The 20,540-nt window shown below is 37.1% G+C and overlaps 1 protein-coding gene across 3 annotated transcripts in view; it reads left to right on the forward strand.

Annotated features, from left to right (window-relative positions):
* The window catches only part of SRFBP1 (serum response factor binding protein 1), a 72,619-nt gene extending 52,079 nt beyond the window's left edge, over positions 1 to 20,540 (forward strand). For 2 of the 3 annotated variants that reach the window (XM_045081405.1, XM_045081406.1), the window contains 4 exons: positions 7,002 to 7,083; positions 8,087 to 8,792; positions 10,317 to 10,354; positions 13,938 to 14,484. In XM_045081405.1, coding sequence (XP_044937340.1) covers positions 7,002 to 7,083; positions 8,087 to 8,792; positions 10,317 to 10,354; positions 13,938 to 14,122 — 1,011 coding nt within the window. In that variant the 3' untranslated portion in view covers positions 14,123 to 14,484. Of the gene's footprint in view, positions 1 to 7,001; positions 7,084 to 8,086; positions 8,793 to 10,316; positions 10,355 to 13,937 lie in introns of all 3 variants that reach the window. The other variant, XM_045081404.1, reaches the window with a different exon arrangement.

A 20,540-nucleotide genomic window follows, 5' to 3' on the forward strand; every position in this document is an offset into this window, starting at 1 on the left:
TGAATTTATAGATAACTTTGGGTATTGTGGATATTTTAACTATATCAGTTTTTCCAATCCATAATCATGAGATCCCTTTTTGATTTTTTGTGCCCTCTTCAATTTCTGTCATTAAAGTATTACAGTTTTCAGTGTACAGATCTCTCTTTGTTGTATTTATCCCTAAGCATTTTATTGGTTTTGATGATATTGCTTCTCCATCTCCCTCTGCCTCTCCCCACCATTCTGTTCTCTCTCTCTCTCTCTCTCTCTCTCTCAAATAAATAAATAAATAATCTTTTTTTTTTTTTAAAAAAAAAGGCTTTGTTGGGGGAGGGGAAGTACTCTTAGCAATAAAACACTTTGAACAGAATAATATAATTTTTATTTACTGATGACATTTACTGCTTTTTTAAACACACACACAAATTGCATTTAATTACAAAAGTAAAGCTGGGGTTTATATAATTCTTGATATTAAATTATTAAGTAATTATACCTGATTAGTAACTGCTTAATTGTATATATCTGTATAGCTTGTAAATTCAGGCCTTTTATGTTCTTTGAACTCAGTACTGTTACATATGGATGCATAAGCTCTATGCTGCACACTCCCATTGTGATGGCACCCCTGGTGTTATGCAATGACCTTTTTTTTTTTTAAGATTTTATTTATTTATTTGACAGACAGAAATCACAAGTAGGCAGAGAGGCAGGCAGAGAGAAAGGAGGAAGCAGGCTTCCTGCTGAGCAGAGAGCCCGATGTGGGGCTCAATCCCAGGACCCTGGGATCATGACCTGAGCCAAAGGCAGAGGCTTTAACCCACTGAGCCACCCAAGCGCCCTGCAATGACCTTTTTTTAAAAATCAATCTTAACTTCTTGTTAACCTGATATTCTCTTCAAGTTAAGTCCTCCATGAAGGTTGCAGTATGAAAGCACAGTTAAAAGGGAAGGCAGACAACATCCAAGCATAATGATGTCTTCATTTATTAGAGTAATAACATAATTTTAGAATTATAAATCCTATTCTAGGGCCTTTTTTTAAAAAATAGAATTTATTGAAGTCAGAGCCCTGAGTCACAGTTACTCTGGGATATCTTCCAGGACATTGCTAAGTAAACTTGATGATAAAATGATTCTTAACAAAATAGTTTTTACTTAGAGTCAGCACTAAACATGCAAGTATTACCAGTGGTCTTCTAAACCTTCTTACATCTAGGATGATGGGATGTAATTAGCTCTGGGAAAAAGAATACACAGTTCAACAGAGCTTTTAATATCTTGTCAAAGAAGGGGCGCCTGGATGGCTCAGTTGGTTCAGTGACAGCCTTCAGCTCAAGTAATGATCTTGGAGTCCCGGGATCAAGTCCTGCACCAGGCTTCTAGCTCCATGGGGAGTCTGCTCCTCTCTGACCTCCCCTCTCATGCTGTCTCTCTCTCTCTATAAAATAAATAAAGAAAATCCTTTAAAAAATAAAAAATATAATAATAAGTTGTCAAAGCAGAGATTTGGAACAATAGTAGTTATGTTTTCGAACAATTTTTTATGAGCACAGTCAAATTATTTAGGATTCCCATAACTTCTTATCCAAAAGATGTGAAATCAGCTTATGATTAGAACAGTTATTTTCTAGTTTATCTGTTTTACAAATACAGTTGTTCATATTTTAGGGATTATCTCTGAGGTGAGTTATTAGTAGCTACAAAGTGGAAATACAGTCAGTGAAAGAAGCAGTTAAGGAGTAACAGCTGCTGTTGGAGGGTCTTCTTTTTCTTTGTAAGGTGGGGGGTGGGCAAGCTCTTGGGACTTGTATATTTCTCAGAACTAATTGGTATTGTTGTCATTATTTTTACATTTAAGTCTACTGAGATAAGTAAGTCCTGGCAATTAAAACATTCTGCTTTTTCACTGAATACCAAATTTTATCTCAAGTTGTGTCACCATTTAGGAAAAACAGTTAATGCTTTAAGACTATAACTTGTTGCTTTGATATGGCAACAAAAGTCTGTTGTGATAGTGTTTTGTTTTATTTCTTTTTTCTTCTTAATATTTTATTTTATTTATTTAGAGAGCACATCTGAGGAAGGGTAGGGGCAGAGGGAGTGGGGGAGAGAATCTCAAGCAGACTTCATGTGAAGCACAGAGCCTGACAAGGGACCCAGTCTCATAACCCCATACCATGACCTGAGCCAAAACCAAGAGTTGGAGGCTCAACTGACTGAGCCACCCAGGTGCCCCTGTTGTTTGTTTGTTTGTTTGTTTTTTGGTTTGGGGGTTTTTTGAGGGTTTTTTAAAATTTCTTTCACTGTTCAGAATTCATTGTTTGTGCACCACACCCAGTGCTCCATGCAATATGTGCCCTCCTTAATTAATACCCACCACCAGGCTCACCCAACCTTCCACTCCCCTCCCCTCCAAAACCCTGATTGTTTCTCAGAGCCCAAAGTCTCTCATGGTTCGTCTCCCCCTCCAATTTCCCCCAACTCCCTTTTCCTCTCCAGCACCCCATGTGTTTGTTTTAAATTTAACTTTAGAACATCATGAACCTGCCAGAAATTTACTTTGTATTTTTTCCTAATTTTTTAGTTTACGCCCACCAGGGATTCTATTTGTATATTATTAGAGCAGGTGTCACACTTTTTCTGTAAAGTAATTCTGTATATAATAAGTATTTTAGGCTTTGCAGGCCATATATTCTCTGTCACCTCTACTCAACTCTGCTGTGTGACATAGTAGAGCTGTAGACAGTATGTAAATGAATGAATTTTGCTGTGTTTCGTTGAAACCTTATTTTAAAAAACAGGCAGCAGGTGAGAACTGGCCCATGAGCCAGTTTGCGAACCACCAGTTTTGAGAGTCAAGTATTTCTACAAGACTTTTTTGTGAAAATGACAGTTCTCCATTAATACTTCCTGACTTTGAACTTCAGTTGGTTTTCAGGGGATTTTACTCCACACATTAATATGTCACTATTAGTATATTTTAAGTATTAGCTATTGACTTCCTATGATGGTTTATAAGCATTTAGATCTCTTTCCTCTTCCGGACCTTTTGTCATGTATGTACCTTCCTTACCCCTTCCATCCTCCTAAGGCACTTGGGTCAAATTCAGATTAGATGAGCATTTAGTGATTTTGTCATTTTGACTAGGAGTCATGTTGTGAGTGATGATTATTTTTCCTTTTCTGCACAATATTTGTTTCCTATAGTTTATTTTTCCTTGGTAGTTTCCTGTCTTCTCTCTCGTGTAAAACCAAACTGCTCTTCAGTTACTGAAATCTCTGAAGATGTTTAATACACCATGGATGCTTGGGTGGCTCAGTTGGTTAAGGGTCTGACTTCAGCTCAGGTCATGATCTCCGGATCCTGGGATCAAGCCCCACATGGGGCTCTCTGCTCAGGGAAGAGCCCACTTTTCCCTCTCTCTTTGCCCCTCACCCCACTCGTGCATGTTTGTGCTCTCTCTCTCAAATAAATAAAATCTTGGGGCACCTGGGTGGCTCAGTGGCTTAAAGCCTCTGCCTTCAGCTCAGGTTATGTTCCCAAGGTCCTGGATGGAGCCCCGTATCAGGCTCTCTGCTCAGCAGGGAGCCTGCTTCCCTTCCTCTCTCTCTGCCTGCCTCTCTGCTTGTGATCTCTGTCAAATAAATAAAATCTTTTAAAAAAATAATAAAATAAAATAAAATCTTAAAAAAAAAAAGAAAAGTTGTTTGATACACCAGGTATTCTAAATCTCCTTATCATCGTGCATCTCCCATTTCTTATATCCCATACATTCCTCGTCCTTTATATCCTTCTTTACTTTATGGAGCTAGTACCTTCTAAGGAGAAAGGCTCAACAGATGTAAGCTTTTTTAAACCTTGCATGTCGGGAAGTATTTTTTATTCTTCCCTAATTTAGGGATCATTTTCCTACAGAATTTTTATTCAATTATCTTTGACCTCCAATTTTGATTCCTGATTTTTTTTATTTATTTATTTTTTAGTAAATTTTTTCTCTCTCTGGAAGCATGTAGACTCTAGCATTCTGATGTGATTCTCAATTTTCTCTCTTTTTTTTAAGTAAAATTTTACTTATTTATTTGACAGAGAGAAAGGTCACAAGTAGGCAGAGAGACAGGGCCGGGGGGCAGGCTCCCCGCTGAGCAGAGAGCCCGATGCAAGCTCGATCCCAGGACCCTGGGATCATGACCTGAGCCAAAGGCAGAGGTTTAACCCACTGAGCCACCCAGGCGCTCCTAATCCTTGATTTTCATTATCATGTTGGCCTTTCCAGCATGAAAAGTAATGTCCCTCATCAGGGGTTCTGTGTTACAGCTTTTAATATACACCCTATAAAACTAAATCATACATATTTGACTTATATGTTCAGCAGCCCATCTTGTTACTGAGTGACTTAGGGTACCCGCACTAGGTTTTCTTCCCAGATTTTCTCATGTATCTCCAAGGGAGATGAAATAGGTAAGAAGTCCCGTATTGGACTTCAGGAAACCCCACAAGGTATTGAAGAAGCAAAGGCTTATCTTAATCCTGTGTATGCTGAATAGTCTCCAGATGGCCTACGTTTCTTGGACAAGATTAAACAGAGGCAATATCGAAGAGCCTAATTGGGGTTCCTGGGTGGCTCAATGGGTTGAATATATTCCTTGGGCTCAGGTCATGATCTCAGGATCCTGGGATTGAGCCCTGCATCGGGCTTTCTTCTCAGTGGGGAGCGTGCTTCCCCCTCTCTCTCTGCCTGCCTCTCTGCTTACTTGTGATCTCTCTCTCTCTCTCTCTCGCTCGCTCTCGCTCTGTTAAATAAATAAATAAAATCTTTAAAAAATATATATCTAAGAGCCTAAGAAAATCAAAGTTTATAGTTACCCTAAGGCTGCTAAAGTACCACAAACTTAGGTGCTTTAAAACAACAAAATGTATTCTGTCATGTTTCAAGAGGCTAGAAATCTGAAATCAAGATGACAGTAGGGCTAAGATCCTCGAAAGTTTCTAGGGAAAAACCTTTCCTTGCTTCTTCCAACTTGTGGTGAACCATGGCTTTTGGCAAGATAACTGCAGTCTCTGCCTCAGCCTTCTTCCCTCCCTGTGCCTATATCCAAGTGTCCCCCTGATGAGGACATCAGTTATATTAGATTGATGGCCACACTAATCCAGCATATCTGCCTTTTAATTATCTCTGCAAAGACCCTCTTTCCATGTAAGGTACATTCTGAGTTTGTAGTTGGATATAAATTTTAGAGGGATATTCTTTAATATACAAGGTAATTAGACCACAGATATAATTTAAAGAAGTTATTCTCTGGGTAACATTGCCTAGATAAGCCCTCCAAACACAGTAAACTTCAGACAACTGTCATCTTGTATTTACTAATGTCCTCACGTTTGTATTACTAGGAGGGAAAAAAGTTTTATAGTGGGCTATTAACAGTGAAGAGAAATTTAAAATAAAGACACTTGAAGCTGACAGCTCTATTTTCACACACACTGACATGTATTCATTTGTTTTATGGGATATTTATTGAATGCAGATTGTTACCATTTATTGTTCCAAGCCCTAGGTCTATAGGAATGAGGAAAACAGAGCCCCTGCCTCATAGATGGGAAAGTATCTGTGCTGGCATGCGATGTTAAGTGATAAGTAGATAAAGAGTTATGGGAAGTGTTGGTCAGATACCATGTGAGGAGATATGTGAATAATAAGAGATGATCGATCATGTATATATTGGGGAGTACAGTGTGGAAAGAAGAGCTTACAGTGACATAGCCTAAACATCAGAAGGCAGTAAAGCTTAAAGAAGAACAGAGAATGGCATATCTTAATCTGGCTACCTTTTTAAAAACTCATTGTGATGCTCTATGGAAAATCAGGAGTGGGGGAGCAAGTGACCAAGTTTGAATGTAACACATAGGTGCTGCGGGTGAGACATGTTAGTGAATTGGTCAAAAGTTCTAAGAGTAGAAGTCGTAAGAAATGACTGGTCCTGAACATAGTTTTGCATTTAGATCCACAAGATTTGCTAAAGGACTGATAGTGAGCCATGAAGGAGGAGAAATGTGATAGAAGAATTCTTAAAAGTTTTAGTCCTCAGCAACCAACAAATGTGAAATTACACATAGTAATATAGGAAAGACTAAAGAAGTAAGTTTGAGAGGATATCAGAGAATTCTCGGGGTGAGTGGCTCAGTGGGTTAAGCATCCAACTCTTGATCTCAGCTCAGGTCTCCATCTCTGGGTCATGAGTTAAAGTCCCTTGTTGGACTCTACACTGGGCATGAAGCCTACTAAAAAAAAAAAAAATTCGTTTTTAGTATGTCAAGTAGGAGGTTCATATACAAGCCTTGAGCTCAAGTTAGAGTAGCGATTAGAAATTTAGAAGTTGTCAGCCCACAGAAGATACTTAAAGAAATTATCCCAAATCAAGAATTTTCTATATTCATAAATATAATAAATACATAATCAGTCCCAATTCAGTCATCATCAGATATTTATGAAGTGTTCGCTCTTAGCCAAGCGTTGGTAGAAGGTTCTGAAAATACAGTAGAGATACTAGACTTTCAAAATACAAATATTTAACACCAGATAATTTACATCTCTATTAACTGGAATTTTGAAACATTACAGTAGTTACCAATTGTATCACCCAGCTGAGCACTCTCATGTTTTTTGATTCATATTTAGTCTTTTTAACTAGATAATTTAACCTCTTTGAAAACACAAGCCATATTGCATTTTTTATATATCTCACAGGGCGCCTTCCAGAATTCTGGAAAGATACTAAGACCCTGAAGAATATTTGTCGGTTGATTACATGACAAATTAATTTATTTCAGGGGCAGTTGTATTTTGCATTATGAGTTTTCTTTTTCTTTATCATAGATTATACAAGTGACTTATCTAATGAGAATAGTATCAAACTCCTGTTTCCTAACTCTCATTTTTAAAAATTATGATACATTTTCTTTTATTCACTTAATAGCACTCTTTTGTTTTTATTCCCGTTTGTTGTTTCAATTTGCAGCCTGATTCCACTGCAGCTGAAAGAGCAGTTGCCAGACTAGCAATGCATCCTCTTCTGAAGAAAAAAATAGATGTGCTAAAAGGTTTGTATTAAATGACTTTTAAGGCATGTACTTAAATGCACTTGTGTATATGACTTTGAATACATGGCTACTTTATTTCTTTGGGAGTTTTTTTGTTTGTTTTGAGAACCTTTTATAAATACCTCCTTCAAATATTTTTAAATGTGGCAAGGTGCCTAAAAATATGGAAGTTATATGAAGTCTAATTAAATCTGTGTTCTTAGAACCTAAGTTTTAATATCTGAAAACATTTATATTATATATAACACATTCATGGTAATATTGAATATAATTGATTTGCTAAATATTGATGTAATGCATGTATTGCTTTTGATATTGCCACTTAGTCACATAATTTTCATGTGTGAAAATAATCTGTGTTGAAAGAATTAAATGTTACTGTCACAGATTAGAATATGTTTTTATGTCTGAAAACATAGTTTATAATGTACCATAATCATATCAATATGTTATTGCTAAAGAAATTAAAGTTGCCATTTAATTTTATTTATTTATATTCAAGTGAAGGTTTTTTTTTAAGATGTGTCCATTTTTCTTTCCTTTTTTCTTCTTAAGACTTTTATTTATTTATTTGATAGGCAGAGAGGCAGGCAGGGCGGGGGGGAGGGGGCTGAGCCGGCTTCCTGCCTAGCAGAGAACCCGATGTGGGACTCGATCCCAGGACCGTGGGATCATGACCTGAGCTGAAGGCAAAGGCTTTAACCCACTGACCCATCCAGGCGCCCCTCAAGTGAAGTTTTTACTATTTTTCGTAGCTTCAAGGCCTGAAAGGATGGTTAATTTTAAGAGTTTTAAGTTGAATACTTCTGAGCATTTCTTCCAAGTTCGGTTTTTGAAGTCAGTAAAATTCTTTTGTGAGTTCAGACCTGTGATATATATTTAATCTAATTGTAGTTATCCTCTTAAGTGTTTGCAAATAATTTAATAAATACTGTACTGAAGTGGTGATGTTTTGTATTATTTGTTTTAATGATGAAACAAATCATGTGCTTTTCTGTTGTAGCTGCTGTCAAAGCCTTTAAAGATGCAAGACAAAATGTTGTTGAAGTTAAATCATCAGAGACTGCTTTAGAAGAAAATCATTCCAAGGACACTTTGTGTTCAAATGATGATGCCAGTAAGTTACAGCATGAAGGAACTATTATCAGTGAGCAAAAAGAGAAAGAAGCCAAAATATTGGCAAAGAAACCAATAAATTCAAAAGAAAAAAGAACCAAGATGGAACATGGACCCAATGCTGTAGACCTTCCCAATTCTCCATCAAAGCCTTCTGAAAGGGCTGGTATAGTTTCTTCTGAGCCCCAGAAGATACCTGCTGACCCAAAAATGAAAACCTTAAGTAAAATCAAAAAAGGGAAAGAGTCCAGTAGCTCCCTTGATGATAACAGTGATGGAGAAGAATTACAAGAAGAAAAGGAGTATTTTGATGATAGCACAGAGGAAAGGTTTTACAAACAGTCCTCCATGTCTGAGGAGAGTGACAGTGGTGATGACTTCTTCATTGGGAAAGTCAGGAGGACACGAAAGAAGGAAAGTAGTTGCCATTCTTCAGTTAAGGAACAAAAGCCTCCACAAAAAGTGTTACCTGAGGAAGATAGACTCGAAACCCATCAGAGTATGAGAAATGACATAAACAAGCCAAGTACAGAATCAAGGAAGTTTGAGTCTGTGTTTTTCCATTCTTTATCAGGATCTAAAAATTCTAGAAGGTAAGAGTTGTTTTTTTCTATCCTGAAATAATTGTTCGTTTTTAACTTTTTTTTGAAGATAAGAAATATCTGCACATCCTAGTAATGGCAGAAGAGAATCTCTCCCATATGTACATGTAGTTTATACAACACATCCTGTGTTTAGACTTGGTCCTTTCAAACTTTATACTTGGATAGTATATGCAAATACACATATAGCAGTGCCACATCAGTCCTGTAGTTAAATAATTTGTCTAGCAAATTTCATTTTATTCTTCTGATTGTCAAAGTTTTCAAACTTTGAGTTTGCTTTTGCTGAAAACCTTTTGAAAACATCTCATATCTTACTCTTTAAACAGAACTTTCTGAAAAGAATGGTGGTTCTTTTTTTTTCCTTTTCTTGATAACTGCTGGCCATTATTGTAAACATCAGTCATTTCCTTGTGATTGCTGTTTCAGTATATACTGAATATATATATTCAGTATATACAGTATGTATACAATATGTACAGTATATTCAGTGTATACTGTATATAAACAGTATATACAGTTTGCTCTAACCGCAAGTTTCTCCAGACTCCTTTATATCTGGTAATGTTGCCGTCTCTGTCCCTGTTGTTAACCACCACCTTTTTTTTTTTTTTAAGATTTTATTTATTTATTTGTCAGAGAGAGAGAGTATGCACACAAGCAGGCAGAGGCAGACAGAGAAGCAGGCTCCCCACCTGGCAAGGAGCCCGATACAGGACTCCATCCTAGGACCCTGGGATCATGACCTGAGCTGAAGGCAGCAGCTCAACCAGCTGAGCCACCCAGGCGTCCCTAACTACCACCTTCCTCAGCTCTTCTGTTAAAAACCAATAGGTTTCATTTCATTTGTAGCTCTAATCTGGGAGGGAATATTTTCACATTTTAGGATAAATATGGTTAGCTAATTTCTTCAGTAATAGCCACCTTCTTCAGAAAACTTTTTTCTATTTATGTGTAAGTCAGGGATAATTTTTAATAGAATAGAAACACATGATGTATACATTTTCCAAAGAGTATGGAAAAGATGCAAACCATATCTGAAACCTTAAAATTAATTTAAAAAATTTTTATGTCTCCCAAACATGCTTCAGAAGGCTCCATTTTTTTTTCCTCACTTGAGAATAACACACCATTTTGCTCTCCCATCTCCCACAAAATGAATTTGTGTAATATGTGACTCTTCCTCCTTTAAGAAGACTTGAAATTCTTTGTCTGTATAGTCCTCAAGAGTAGACTCAAGTAACCAAGATAGGATATTTTATGACCAGAAGTCCCTGTAAGGATGGTGAGAAGGAAAGTCCCATGTTTCTGCAGTATTGATGGGGTCTCACAGACTTTGATACAACTAAAACCTCGGGTTTTATCATTTTTTATTGATTGCTGGTGGGATGAGGGAGTTCATTAGTCCTTTGAGTGAGTTTTATCCCTGTTTTGTTTTTTGTTTTTTGTTTTTAACGTTATCTTCTTAAGGTCAATTATCTTTTTCAAGTTCTAATGATCTTTTTCTTTTTTTAGAAATTACAGAGAACAGGCTCCAAAAAACAAAACCCCAGGTATGTATTAATAGCTGCCTGACCTTGATAAGAAATTGACTAATGCTTTGCCAGACTAGAAGGATGAAAAGTTTTGGTTGCTAAATAGCCTGAATGAAATATGTACCCATAGGAAGGGGACAAGAAGATCTTTCAATTATCAGTATAATTTTTAAATTTTAATTGCTTGCGTATTTGTTTTTACCTGTCTACTACTAGTATGAAAGACCTAAGCAAAACTTACCCGGAAATATTGGGTCTATTTGATTTATCTTTAACTAAACTAGTACATTTCTTACATTTTAAATACAACTTTAAGTTATATCTTAGCATCATGCCATTAAATACTCAGTAACAAGTATGTTACTTTCTAAGTTCAGTATAAAATCAAAGGATTTTCACATTAATTCATAACAAATCACATTACATATATTTGGGTAGGCTGACTTATATACAGAATTCCAAACTCTCACTGGCTTAAAATAATAAAAATATATTTTTCATGTGCATCACAGTCCACTGTGAGTTGACAAAGGGGATGTGTTTCATGTAGTAATTCAGGAATCAAGCTCCTTTTCATCTTTTAGCTCCTTCCTCCTACAGTTTCCAGATAGTCCTCCAGAAGGGAATAGTACATGGACAATTTTGCAGGAGGTTTTCATGGGCCAGGTCTGAATGTGGCAGGAATCAGTTCTGCCCACTCACGTTTTATTAGCCAGAATTCAATTATATGACATCATCTAGCCACAAAGGAGCTAAGAAATGCAATCTAAGTGTGTGGTTAGAAGGAAAAAGGAATTTGAATTACTTAAACACATAACTCTCTGCCAGTGACTATCCTTTCTCTCACCAGGTGCTCATTTCACTGTCCCTCCCACACAGAGCACATTTTTATCTCCTTCCCAAGGAAGCCGGCTCATAGTCCCACCCAGTCCCTGCATCCAAGCTCAAAGCCCAGCATCATCCACCAATGATGTAATACTTAAACCATCCAGTCTCCCAGATGTGACTGCTCAAAATTTGATGACCTGGTCACTAAGACAGACTGCCTGTCCCCAGCTCATATCAAATATTTATTTAGTGGCAGATCAGAGACAAGGTAACCATAATACAAACTCCCATTCAGTTAAGGGAAAATTGGGAGGTACATAACATGTCTGCTACCTGAACGAAAGTGTGAACAATCTGCAGGAACTTCGTTATCCCTTGTTCTTTATGTTTTCAGACTGTGATCTGGGGAGGTCTGTGTTCCATGGGCACATCTTAAGTGGACATTTGGTATAATTTCCTTTGGAGTTTCCCCAAGTGACTGGTAAAAACGCATGGTCCTAAAGATAGTTCGAAGTCTTTAATAGTCAAGAGAGTTTTTCAGCCCAGATGTAGGATTTCTTCCACAACACAGGTCTCTCAGAAATGTAATGGATTTCTGATTTCTTGGTTTCCATTTAGTCCATCCATGAGCTAGTGACCACACCAACAATTTTCCTATAGAGCTGTTCTCAAACTTGCCTTCTTTGTGTTTGAGGGTATTTCTTTCCTATCCCCACCATCATTCAATATCTGCTGTATTAAGATTCTCAGGTTTGGTTGAGAAGACTATACTTGACTTGTAACTCTGCTCAGAGGCTGGATCTCCATAGACCTTTCCTGCTTAAAATCTTTCTCAGTCTTATCTCTTACTGTTTGAAGTCCAGAGGCTTTTTTGAACCTTACTTCCCAAATATCTGGACACCCTGTTCCCTTCAGTTTCTGCCTGTGCGCTGGCCAGTTCTTTCTCTGATTTTAGTCCATTGCCAAAGAGCCATCAGTACACTAATTTTTTATTTTTTCCATCCGCTTATTCTCGTGCTGCAAACTCCATAGGCTCATAGCCTGCTCCCCTAATTCTTACTGGCCACCCAGTTTTTTAGCATAAGAGGCATGTACACTTTGCAACCTAAAGTGTGCATTTCCTTGCCACCTACCACTGAACTATGAAGCCACTGCCAAATTTGTATGCTGTTTTTATGGCTGTATCCTTCTTCCAAGTACCACTTTGGTATTCTCTATAGTAGACAGCATGCTTTAACAAGTAACTACCACATCCTACTGATGCATTTCTCATTCCTCACTGTTTGTCAGCTCCTTGTACTTCTTCCATCTTTTGCCTCCAGGAGTTTGCTGTCATCCCTACCAGCAGAGAGAGAGGATTAAAGGATCAAGCCTGAGGTGTTTATAGGCAGGTCTTTTGTTCTTATGCCATTAGCTGGAACTCAGTTATGTGGCCTCATCTAACTGTAGTCAGGATGGGCAATGCATCCAGGTTGTGCACCAAGTAGGAAAAGAAAACTAGGTCTGGCAGGCACATGGCAGTCTGCCTCACTGACCTATATTCATCAGCTGGAAAACTGTAAACTTCAGGCATTCCCATGTTTTTCCTGTAAGGAGACCCAAGTGATAAAAGGGTTTTTATTTTTTGCTTAGCTTATATATTTATAGTATTTATCAGTTTGTTTGCACATATCAGTTTACTTTCCATAATTATATAAAATATATTAATTTAGAATCCTGCCTTATTTGAATCCTATTTTTTATGCGACAGATTGATTTAACATTTAAATTCTTGGTTCTTCATTACTAGAACCGTCCTGAGTATTATATGAGGTTTGTAGATCACATGTGATTTGTACAAGATTCAGGACATTTTTAATTCCTTGTACAATAATATTTTGGAAATGTTATCCCAAACCGTGTGCATTTGTTTGCATAACATTATGACATTGGCTTTTTAAGAAGATTGTCAAAAGACTTTTGACAGTGAGTGTCACTCTTACCTGCAGTGGAGAACGTATGCATACCTAGGACTACTTCAAAAAAAAATCTATATTTTTGTCTCCCCTTTTTCCCCCTGATTCTATAAATGTGTATTGTTTCATGTGTTTTCTGGCTGATGTGTCTCTCCCAAACACTATTTCATTGTTCAAAATAATGTAGTGTAAAGTATCTTATAACATCCAATTCTGATCTGGTAGATAATTTTGTGATTGGAAAAGAATCTTGTCTTCTATTTGAGTAAATTTGGTAATTTATGATAATTTTATGTTTAGTAATAGAAGGCAATGGACTTAATTAGTAGCCCTTTAAAAATACATCTCTCCCATCAGTGTCGTCAAATCCAATATCTTAGTAAATACATGTTAATTTTCTGGCTACATCTGCTCCATATACAGTTATCTTAAGCTAATGATGATATTCCTTTGAAAATATAAGATGCCCTTTTGGGACTTTTTTGGCCTCCCATGTCGTCTGCATTCTTTCTTTCTTACTGCAAATGTAAATAAGATAGCACAAAATATATTAGGAGACAGACAACAAACATCTGTTTAAAAGATTGGGAAGAAAGATGATAGAATAGAAAGCATGTGTCCCAGAATTGTCTATTGATACGTATATTTCAATTTCACAGTGTTCCCTGTTGGACTTAGATTTTTAAACTGTGATGTATTCAGTTTAAGTAAAACTAAATTCCTTCCTTAAATACTGATGTGAGAAAATGAAGTCTGTTTCTCTTACATGCTCTGTAGGTATATGGTTCTTTCTCACTGCTGTTGCTTTCTCCTCCCAGGTTTTCAGCAGAATGAACCTCAGCTCAAGAATCTGTTTAATAAGAGTACACAAAAAGGATTTCCAGATACAAAACAGCAATCACAGCTGCCTCTTCATCCTTCGTGGGAAGCAAGCAGGAGGCGAAAAGAACAGCAATCTAAAATTGCTGTGTTTCAGGGGAAAAAAATTACATTTGATGATTGATCAGTATAGTACCTCATTTTGTGAACCAGCCCATTATTAAAGTTATGTTTCCATAAGCCTACTTCAAATCAAGTATTAATATACCCATGCTGTTACCTGTGTGAAAGAATTTTTAGATTATAGCTATCTCAGATTTCCTCATTCTTGTTTAACATGAAGGGTATTTCACAGGTTTAACTCTGTCTTGCCTTGAAAATAAATTTTGAGAAGACACATTAAAATAATAATGGAAAATATGAGGAAATTGTAGTAATTTAAAAGAGATCACCTTTGCTGAAAGTTATTTTTAGCAAAACTAAGATAGTAACTTTTATATGGGTATAGAGATAATAAATTAACAAATATTTTTATTTTATTTGTAATTATTTATGGTCTACTTTTTGTCTATCTTAAAATAGATGCCAGGCAGTTTTTGATTTCAGAATTATGTCTCTGTCTTTTAGGAAACATGCGGCAACATGTAACAACACAACCAGTAATTTGTTATAAATGTCACTGCATGGAAATATTTATTTAAATCAAGAATGTATAACATACAGTTACTTGACCATGTACTTATAGAAACATTTTTGTGTGGAATCATGGATTAGAATTCAAAAGGGTGAACTCTGAAGGAGATATGATTGAAGAAGCATTTCCAGATAACTGAATGCTGTGATGAGATGACTCACTGAGGAAGGAAATACCCTCTATGGAGTACTGTTATTTCAAAGGAAAATGGGATTTTAAAAATCCTTGCAGATGTTTCGCTTTCACTTCTCTGGAAGAAATTAAGTGTTCTTGGTTAACTAAACAAAGATAACTAAATTCCATCTTACTGTTAATGGCAGGGAAACCCCCCTTGTTTGCAGGAATTCATAAGCTGTGGAGAATCATTTCTGTCATTTTCAAGAGCTTCAGAATATAGATAACCAGAGCAATGGAATTCAAGAGATTATACAGAAGAAATTATTTTTACTGTGTTGAAAGCAGAATTTTTTTTCTACTTTTGTCTTTTAAATTATGCAAAATTAATTTCAATTAAATTTTAATTATGAAAAATAATTACAGGAAAAGTGAAAGAAAAATGGCTCCATGGCTATCCAGATTTAGCCAGACTGCGAGGTTGAGAGCAGTGTCCTCCAGACCACCAAGTCTGGCCAAGGCTTCTTACCCTACTGCATGGAGATAGGGTCCAGCTACAGAGTTAGAAGAGCCCCCACAAGACCACTGTCACTTCTGACAGCAGCTGCAGGTTTGGAGATGGAGTTGGTCAGGGGTGGGTTCTCAAGTTTGCTAGAAAACCCCTGGAACTTACTGAAACCTACTTGGAAGTCATTGTTTATTACAGGGAAAAGGTACAAATTAAAACCTGTCGAAGAGATGCATAGACCATGGAGGGTTCTAACACAAAGCCTCTGTTGTCCTCAGGACGCCTTAACCATCCTGGCATTGATGTGCATTGGGTATTGCCAGTCTCAGAAGCTCACTGAAGTTTTGGTGTGCAGATTTTTTGTTGTGGCTGCAGTATGTAAGCATCAGCATACATTTGATTGCTCAAATGATTGTTCCAGATGACTGCTAACACGTGACCTCAAATCCCCCATCCTCGGTTACATGGTTTGTCTTTTTTAGTGTAGCTAGCTGCTGTCCTAAACAAACGTACTTCTATCAGGTATTACACAGATGCCTCCAAGAAACCAAAGGCAAAGGCAGTTCTCTCTTTGGGCAAAGCCAAATTCTTTATCACACAAAATCCTTCACCCAGGTTCCCCAGTTGATAACATTTTATGGCATTTGCTTTATCCTCAGCTCTCATCCTCCTACCTCTACCTTCCTCCTCCTCATCCTCATTCTCCTACTCTTCTCTTTTCCCCCTCTCTCTTTGCTCTTGTTTCTGTTGTAATATTGCGTATGTCTTCTTACCATGTTGAGGTTTTTCTTTACTTCCTTGAACATAGGGAATATTAATAGCTATTTTAATGACCTTGTCTACAACCGTTTTCTATTTGGGGCAGTTTTACCCTTAGGGTACATTTGGCAATGTCTGCAGACATTGTGTGTCCGATCTAGTGGATATAGGCCAGGGGTGCTATTAAACATTCTACATTATATACAACAAAGAATTAAGTACAAAGGGTCTGCAATGCCGAGATTGGGAAAACTTAGCCCAGGGCTCGTTTGAATCCAGAGGCATTACTGTTTTAAGCACTCGGCCTAATGCTTTTTCTACTGTCAGGTCTTTCTGTTACATCCAGTGAGATGAGAATACAAACTATACCTGGCCCAGTGTCAGTTGTTTCACAAACTCCTTTCTAGTGAATTTTTTCCCCTGGCCTTGGTAGATGCCTCACACACATTGCACAGATCAGTCTTACGCCATAGACTTAAAGGGAATCCTTCCAAAGATCACCAGATCTCCAGCTTTTCTTTCTGTTTCTCTCATCCTCTCTTATATTTTGCCTCACAAATTCTAGTCAGAGTAGCCTATGCAAACCCTAAACTCTGTTGCTTCAGGAAAGCCACGGAGTTACCTGGGATTCCTTCCTTCTGTAGCATAGTTTGGAAACTTCATGCAGTGAGCTAAAACACTCACCTGGTTTTCACTCTCTCAGGTATTACTGTGCTCTACTGCTTTTTGTCCATTGTCTGAAAACCTAAGTCATATTTTTAATCCTTTGTTCTAGTTATTTAATCTAAAATGGGAAATCTAATTCCTATCACTATAGAAGTAGAAATCTATTATTTATTTTGATGCTCAAATTGTCCTTAATTTGGCCAGTGGGGGCCAACTCAAGCTGTGTCTTGTGTCCTTTTGCCATCTAACAGTGAGAAAGATGGTTCCCATTATCCACAGTATGTTTACTTGTTTTCTCAACCCTAGAATACCACAGAAGTTAGTTTCAGAGTTTCTGACTGATGCAGAATACAAGTCTACTAGCCGAAGTTCAGTATATGTTTAAGAATTCTTTTTTCTTTAGCTTGAGAACATACCATCTCAAAACTAAGTTTGAAAGTTACCTGGGGTGATGTCAGCAAAAATGGTGTAGTGAAGATGTACAGAAATTATTTTCCCCATAAAAAGCAGTGAGGAAACTGTCTATATTATCACAATCAACTTTTTTGGAACTCTGGAGTTAAGCACAGGTTTACTGCAATCCAGGGAGTATTTTTCAAGAAAAAGGGATGAATCTTGATAAGAACAGTGATCTTTGTCACATTTTAACTTTCCCTACTTGCATCTTTCACTCTTCAGATCCATGGTAGTTTTGAAAACCAGCAGCCCATAATTACTGTGAAAACCAGCAGCCTGGCAGTCACTAGGAGAAGCAGAACAGGGTTGGATCTTCTTCAACAATATATTCACTGAGAATTATCATTATGTGACCAAAGTGGTAGTTCACTGAAAGACCCCACTGGACTGAGAACTGGCTCAGTGTGAAAGCCTTTTCCTGATACCACTTTTCAAAAACAATCAGAGGTAATTTTTTGGCATCACAGTTGCTTGGGACAGTGAATAACAGTTGAGGCAAACATTTGTCAAAAAGCTTAAAAGGGAAAATAATAAATAAATAAATGAATGAAATAAAATTTTTAAAAAAGCTTAAAAGGAAATCTGGGGAATTCGGTATCTTTAGGGATTTTAGTAAGTTCTGATATATATTGGAATTAAGCAAGTCATGTATGCTTGCATAGTGCTGTGTGTATGTTCAAGGAAGAGCTGAGAAGGCCCTAAAATGTCACTTCAGCTGACCTTGAGGTTCTGCTCCAGCAGGAAATGAAGGCTCAGGTGGAATCGTCAACTTCCTGGCTATGTTGAAGTTGTGCCATAGCGCGCGCACGTGCATGTACGCGCATACAGTCTCTCAGAAAAATCACAGAAGTGCTCTAGGCATTTAAGGAAATCCTGTCTTGTTATTAGTGGACCACTAAACTAATGGAGCAGAAACTTTAATGGCCACACACAACAAAGAATAAAGACTTCAAAGTTCAAAACAGTGCACTAAACAAAAAAAAAAAACAACAACAAGCCCTAGGAAGGGGCAGTATCTGATTTTTAGATACGTACTAGATATATAATTACATTACTTGATACACACTAGATATATAATTACATTACTTAAAATGACCAGTTTTCGGGGTGCCTGCATGGCTCAGTGGGTTAAGCCTCTGCCTTCGGCTCAGGTCATGATCCCAGGGTCCTGGGATCGAGCCCCACATCAGGCTCTCTAGTCAGTGGGGAGCCTGCTTCCTCCTCTCTCGCTGCCTGTCTCTCTGCCTACTTGTGATCTGTCTGTTAAATAAATAAATAAAATTTTTTTTTAAAGACCAGTTTTCAAGAATATGCTGTAAGACATATCCAGAAACAAAGTATGCCTTATACACAGAGGGGAAGAAAAGTAAACTGTCCCCAAAGAATTCCAGACTTTGGGTTTACTCAATGAAGACATTAAATAAGCCATTTTGAGAATATGTGCAAAGAACTAATGGAAACAATATTTAAAGAACTAAAAGTCTGAGAATAATGCCTCACCATATAGAGAATATCAGTAATGAAATAGAAATTATAAAGAAGAGACAAAAAGAAATTAAGGAATTGAAAAAAATGATAGAGTAAATTCAACGTAAGTGATCAACAGTAGATTGAAGCAGGCAGAAGAAAGATTTGGTGAAACTAAAGATAGGTCAATTGAGATTAGCCAATTTTGGGGGCGGGGGTGGGAAATGAACAACCAATAGATCCTCAAAGACTCATGGGATACCATCAAGTGTACCGGCGTGAACACAGAGTCTCATATGACCTGCCTTTTCACTAGTAGCTGTAGACCCCTTAAAGAAAACATGTTCCAACAGAAACTTGATTGTGAATGTTCATAGTAGCATTACTCATAATATCCAAAAAGAAGCGAAATATCCATGCATTGGTGACTGAATAAGCAATAATGGTATATACATACGATGGAATATTATCTAGCCATAAAAATGGAGTATTGGTATGTATTATAACATGAATAAACTTAGAAAGCATTAGGTTAAGAAAGAAGCCAAACACAAAATATGGTTCATCTTATATGAAATACCCAAAATAGGTGAATCCATAGAAATCAATTAGTAAATTAGTGATTGCTAAGGTCTAAGGGAGGGAGGAATAATGAGTGCCTGCTAATAGGTACAGATGGCATTTTTTGGGGGGGAGGGGGGTTGATGAATGTTGTGAAATTGGATGGTGGTGTTCGTGGCAGAACTTTGTAAATATACAAAAATCCACTGAATTTTGTACTTTGTAAGAGTGAATATTATGGTATGTGAATTATGTCTCAATTTTTAGAGTAATAATAACAAAAAGTGACCTCGGTTAGTGCATTTTCCCTGCCTCCCTTCCATGTAGTACTTCATTTAAAATGCACTTTAATTCACATTTCTGATGTGTTTTACTTAAAGAATTTTCCTTCCATCCCTGGTAATTTTATTTATATTTTTTCTTTACACATGTGAAACATGTACATTATTCCATGAATCAGAACTGCACAAAATGGTATAGTTTAAGAGGTGGCAACTCCTGCTTCAAATTGTTTCTTTTCATTTTACCCCTTTACCCCCCATACCCCATAGATAATCCATCTCATTAGTCTGTTTGCATAGGTGAATACATGTCTATATATTATTTCCTGCTCTTAATGCAAAAATTAATATTCCTGGCCATTTTATAAACTTTTTGTGGGGGGGCGGCACCTGTGTGGCTCAGTTGGTTGAGTGTCTGACTCTTGATTTCAGATCAGGTCATGATCTCAGGGTGATGGGATCGGAGCCCTGCATCAGGCTCCACACTGAGCATGGAGCCTGCTTAATATTCTGTTTCCCTTTCCGTCAGCACTCCACTCCTACTGTGCCTCCCTCTGTCTCTCAAAACCAAACCAAACCAAACTTTTTTTTTCCGTTTAAAAATATATCCTGGAATCACTGCACATATGTCCATAAGGATTTTCCTTATTTAAAACAAAAAAACAATCACACAAAAAAAACTTTCTAGTACCTCATTAGGTAGACCTGTCAATTTATTCAGCAGCTCATCTGTGTCTGGGCATACAAGTTATTTTCCATATCTTGTAGTTACAAAAAATATAGCAAAGAAAATGTTTTCATATTATTGGAGTTAGGTCTTTGGGGTAAGTTGCTAGAGTAGAAATGTTAAGTCAGAATTTAACTGCATATGTAGTTTTGTTTAATGCTAAATTTTCCACCATGAAGGTTCAGCTTAACACCAGCCATACAAGAGAGAATCCTGTGATCCCACAGCCTCTGCAATAGAATAAGGTGTTCTACATTTTAAATTCTGTCCATTGGTTAGTTGAGAAATGTTACCTTGGGGTAGTTTTACAATGCATTTTTCTAATTACAGGTATAGTAGAATACTCATTAAAAATATTTGTGTCTTTTA

The sequence above is a fragment of the Mustela putorius genome, unplaced genomic scaffold, assembly GCF_011764305.1.
Source record: "Mustela putorius furo isolate JIRA1106 unplaced genomic scaffold, ASM1176430v1.1 tig00000561_pilon_pilon_pilon, whole genome shotgun sequence".
NCBI lineage: Eukaryota > Metazoa > Chordata > Mammalia > Carnivora > Mustelidae > Mustela > Mustela putorius.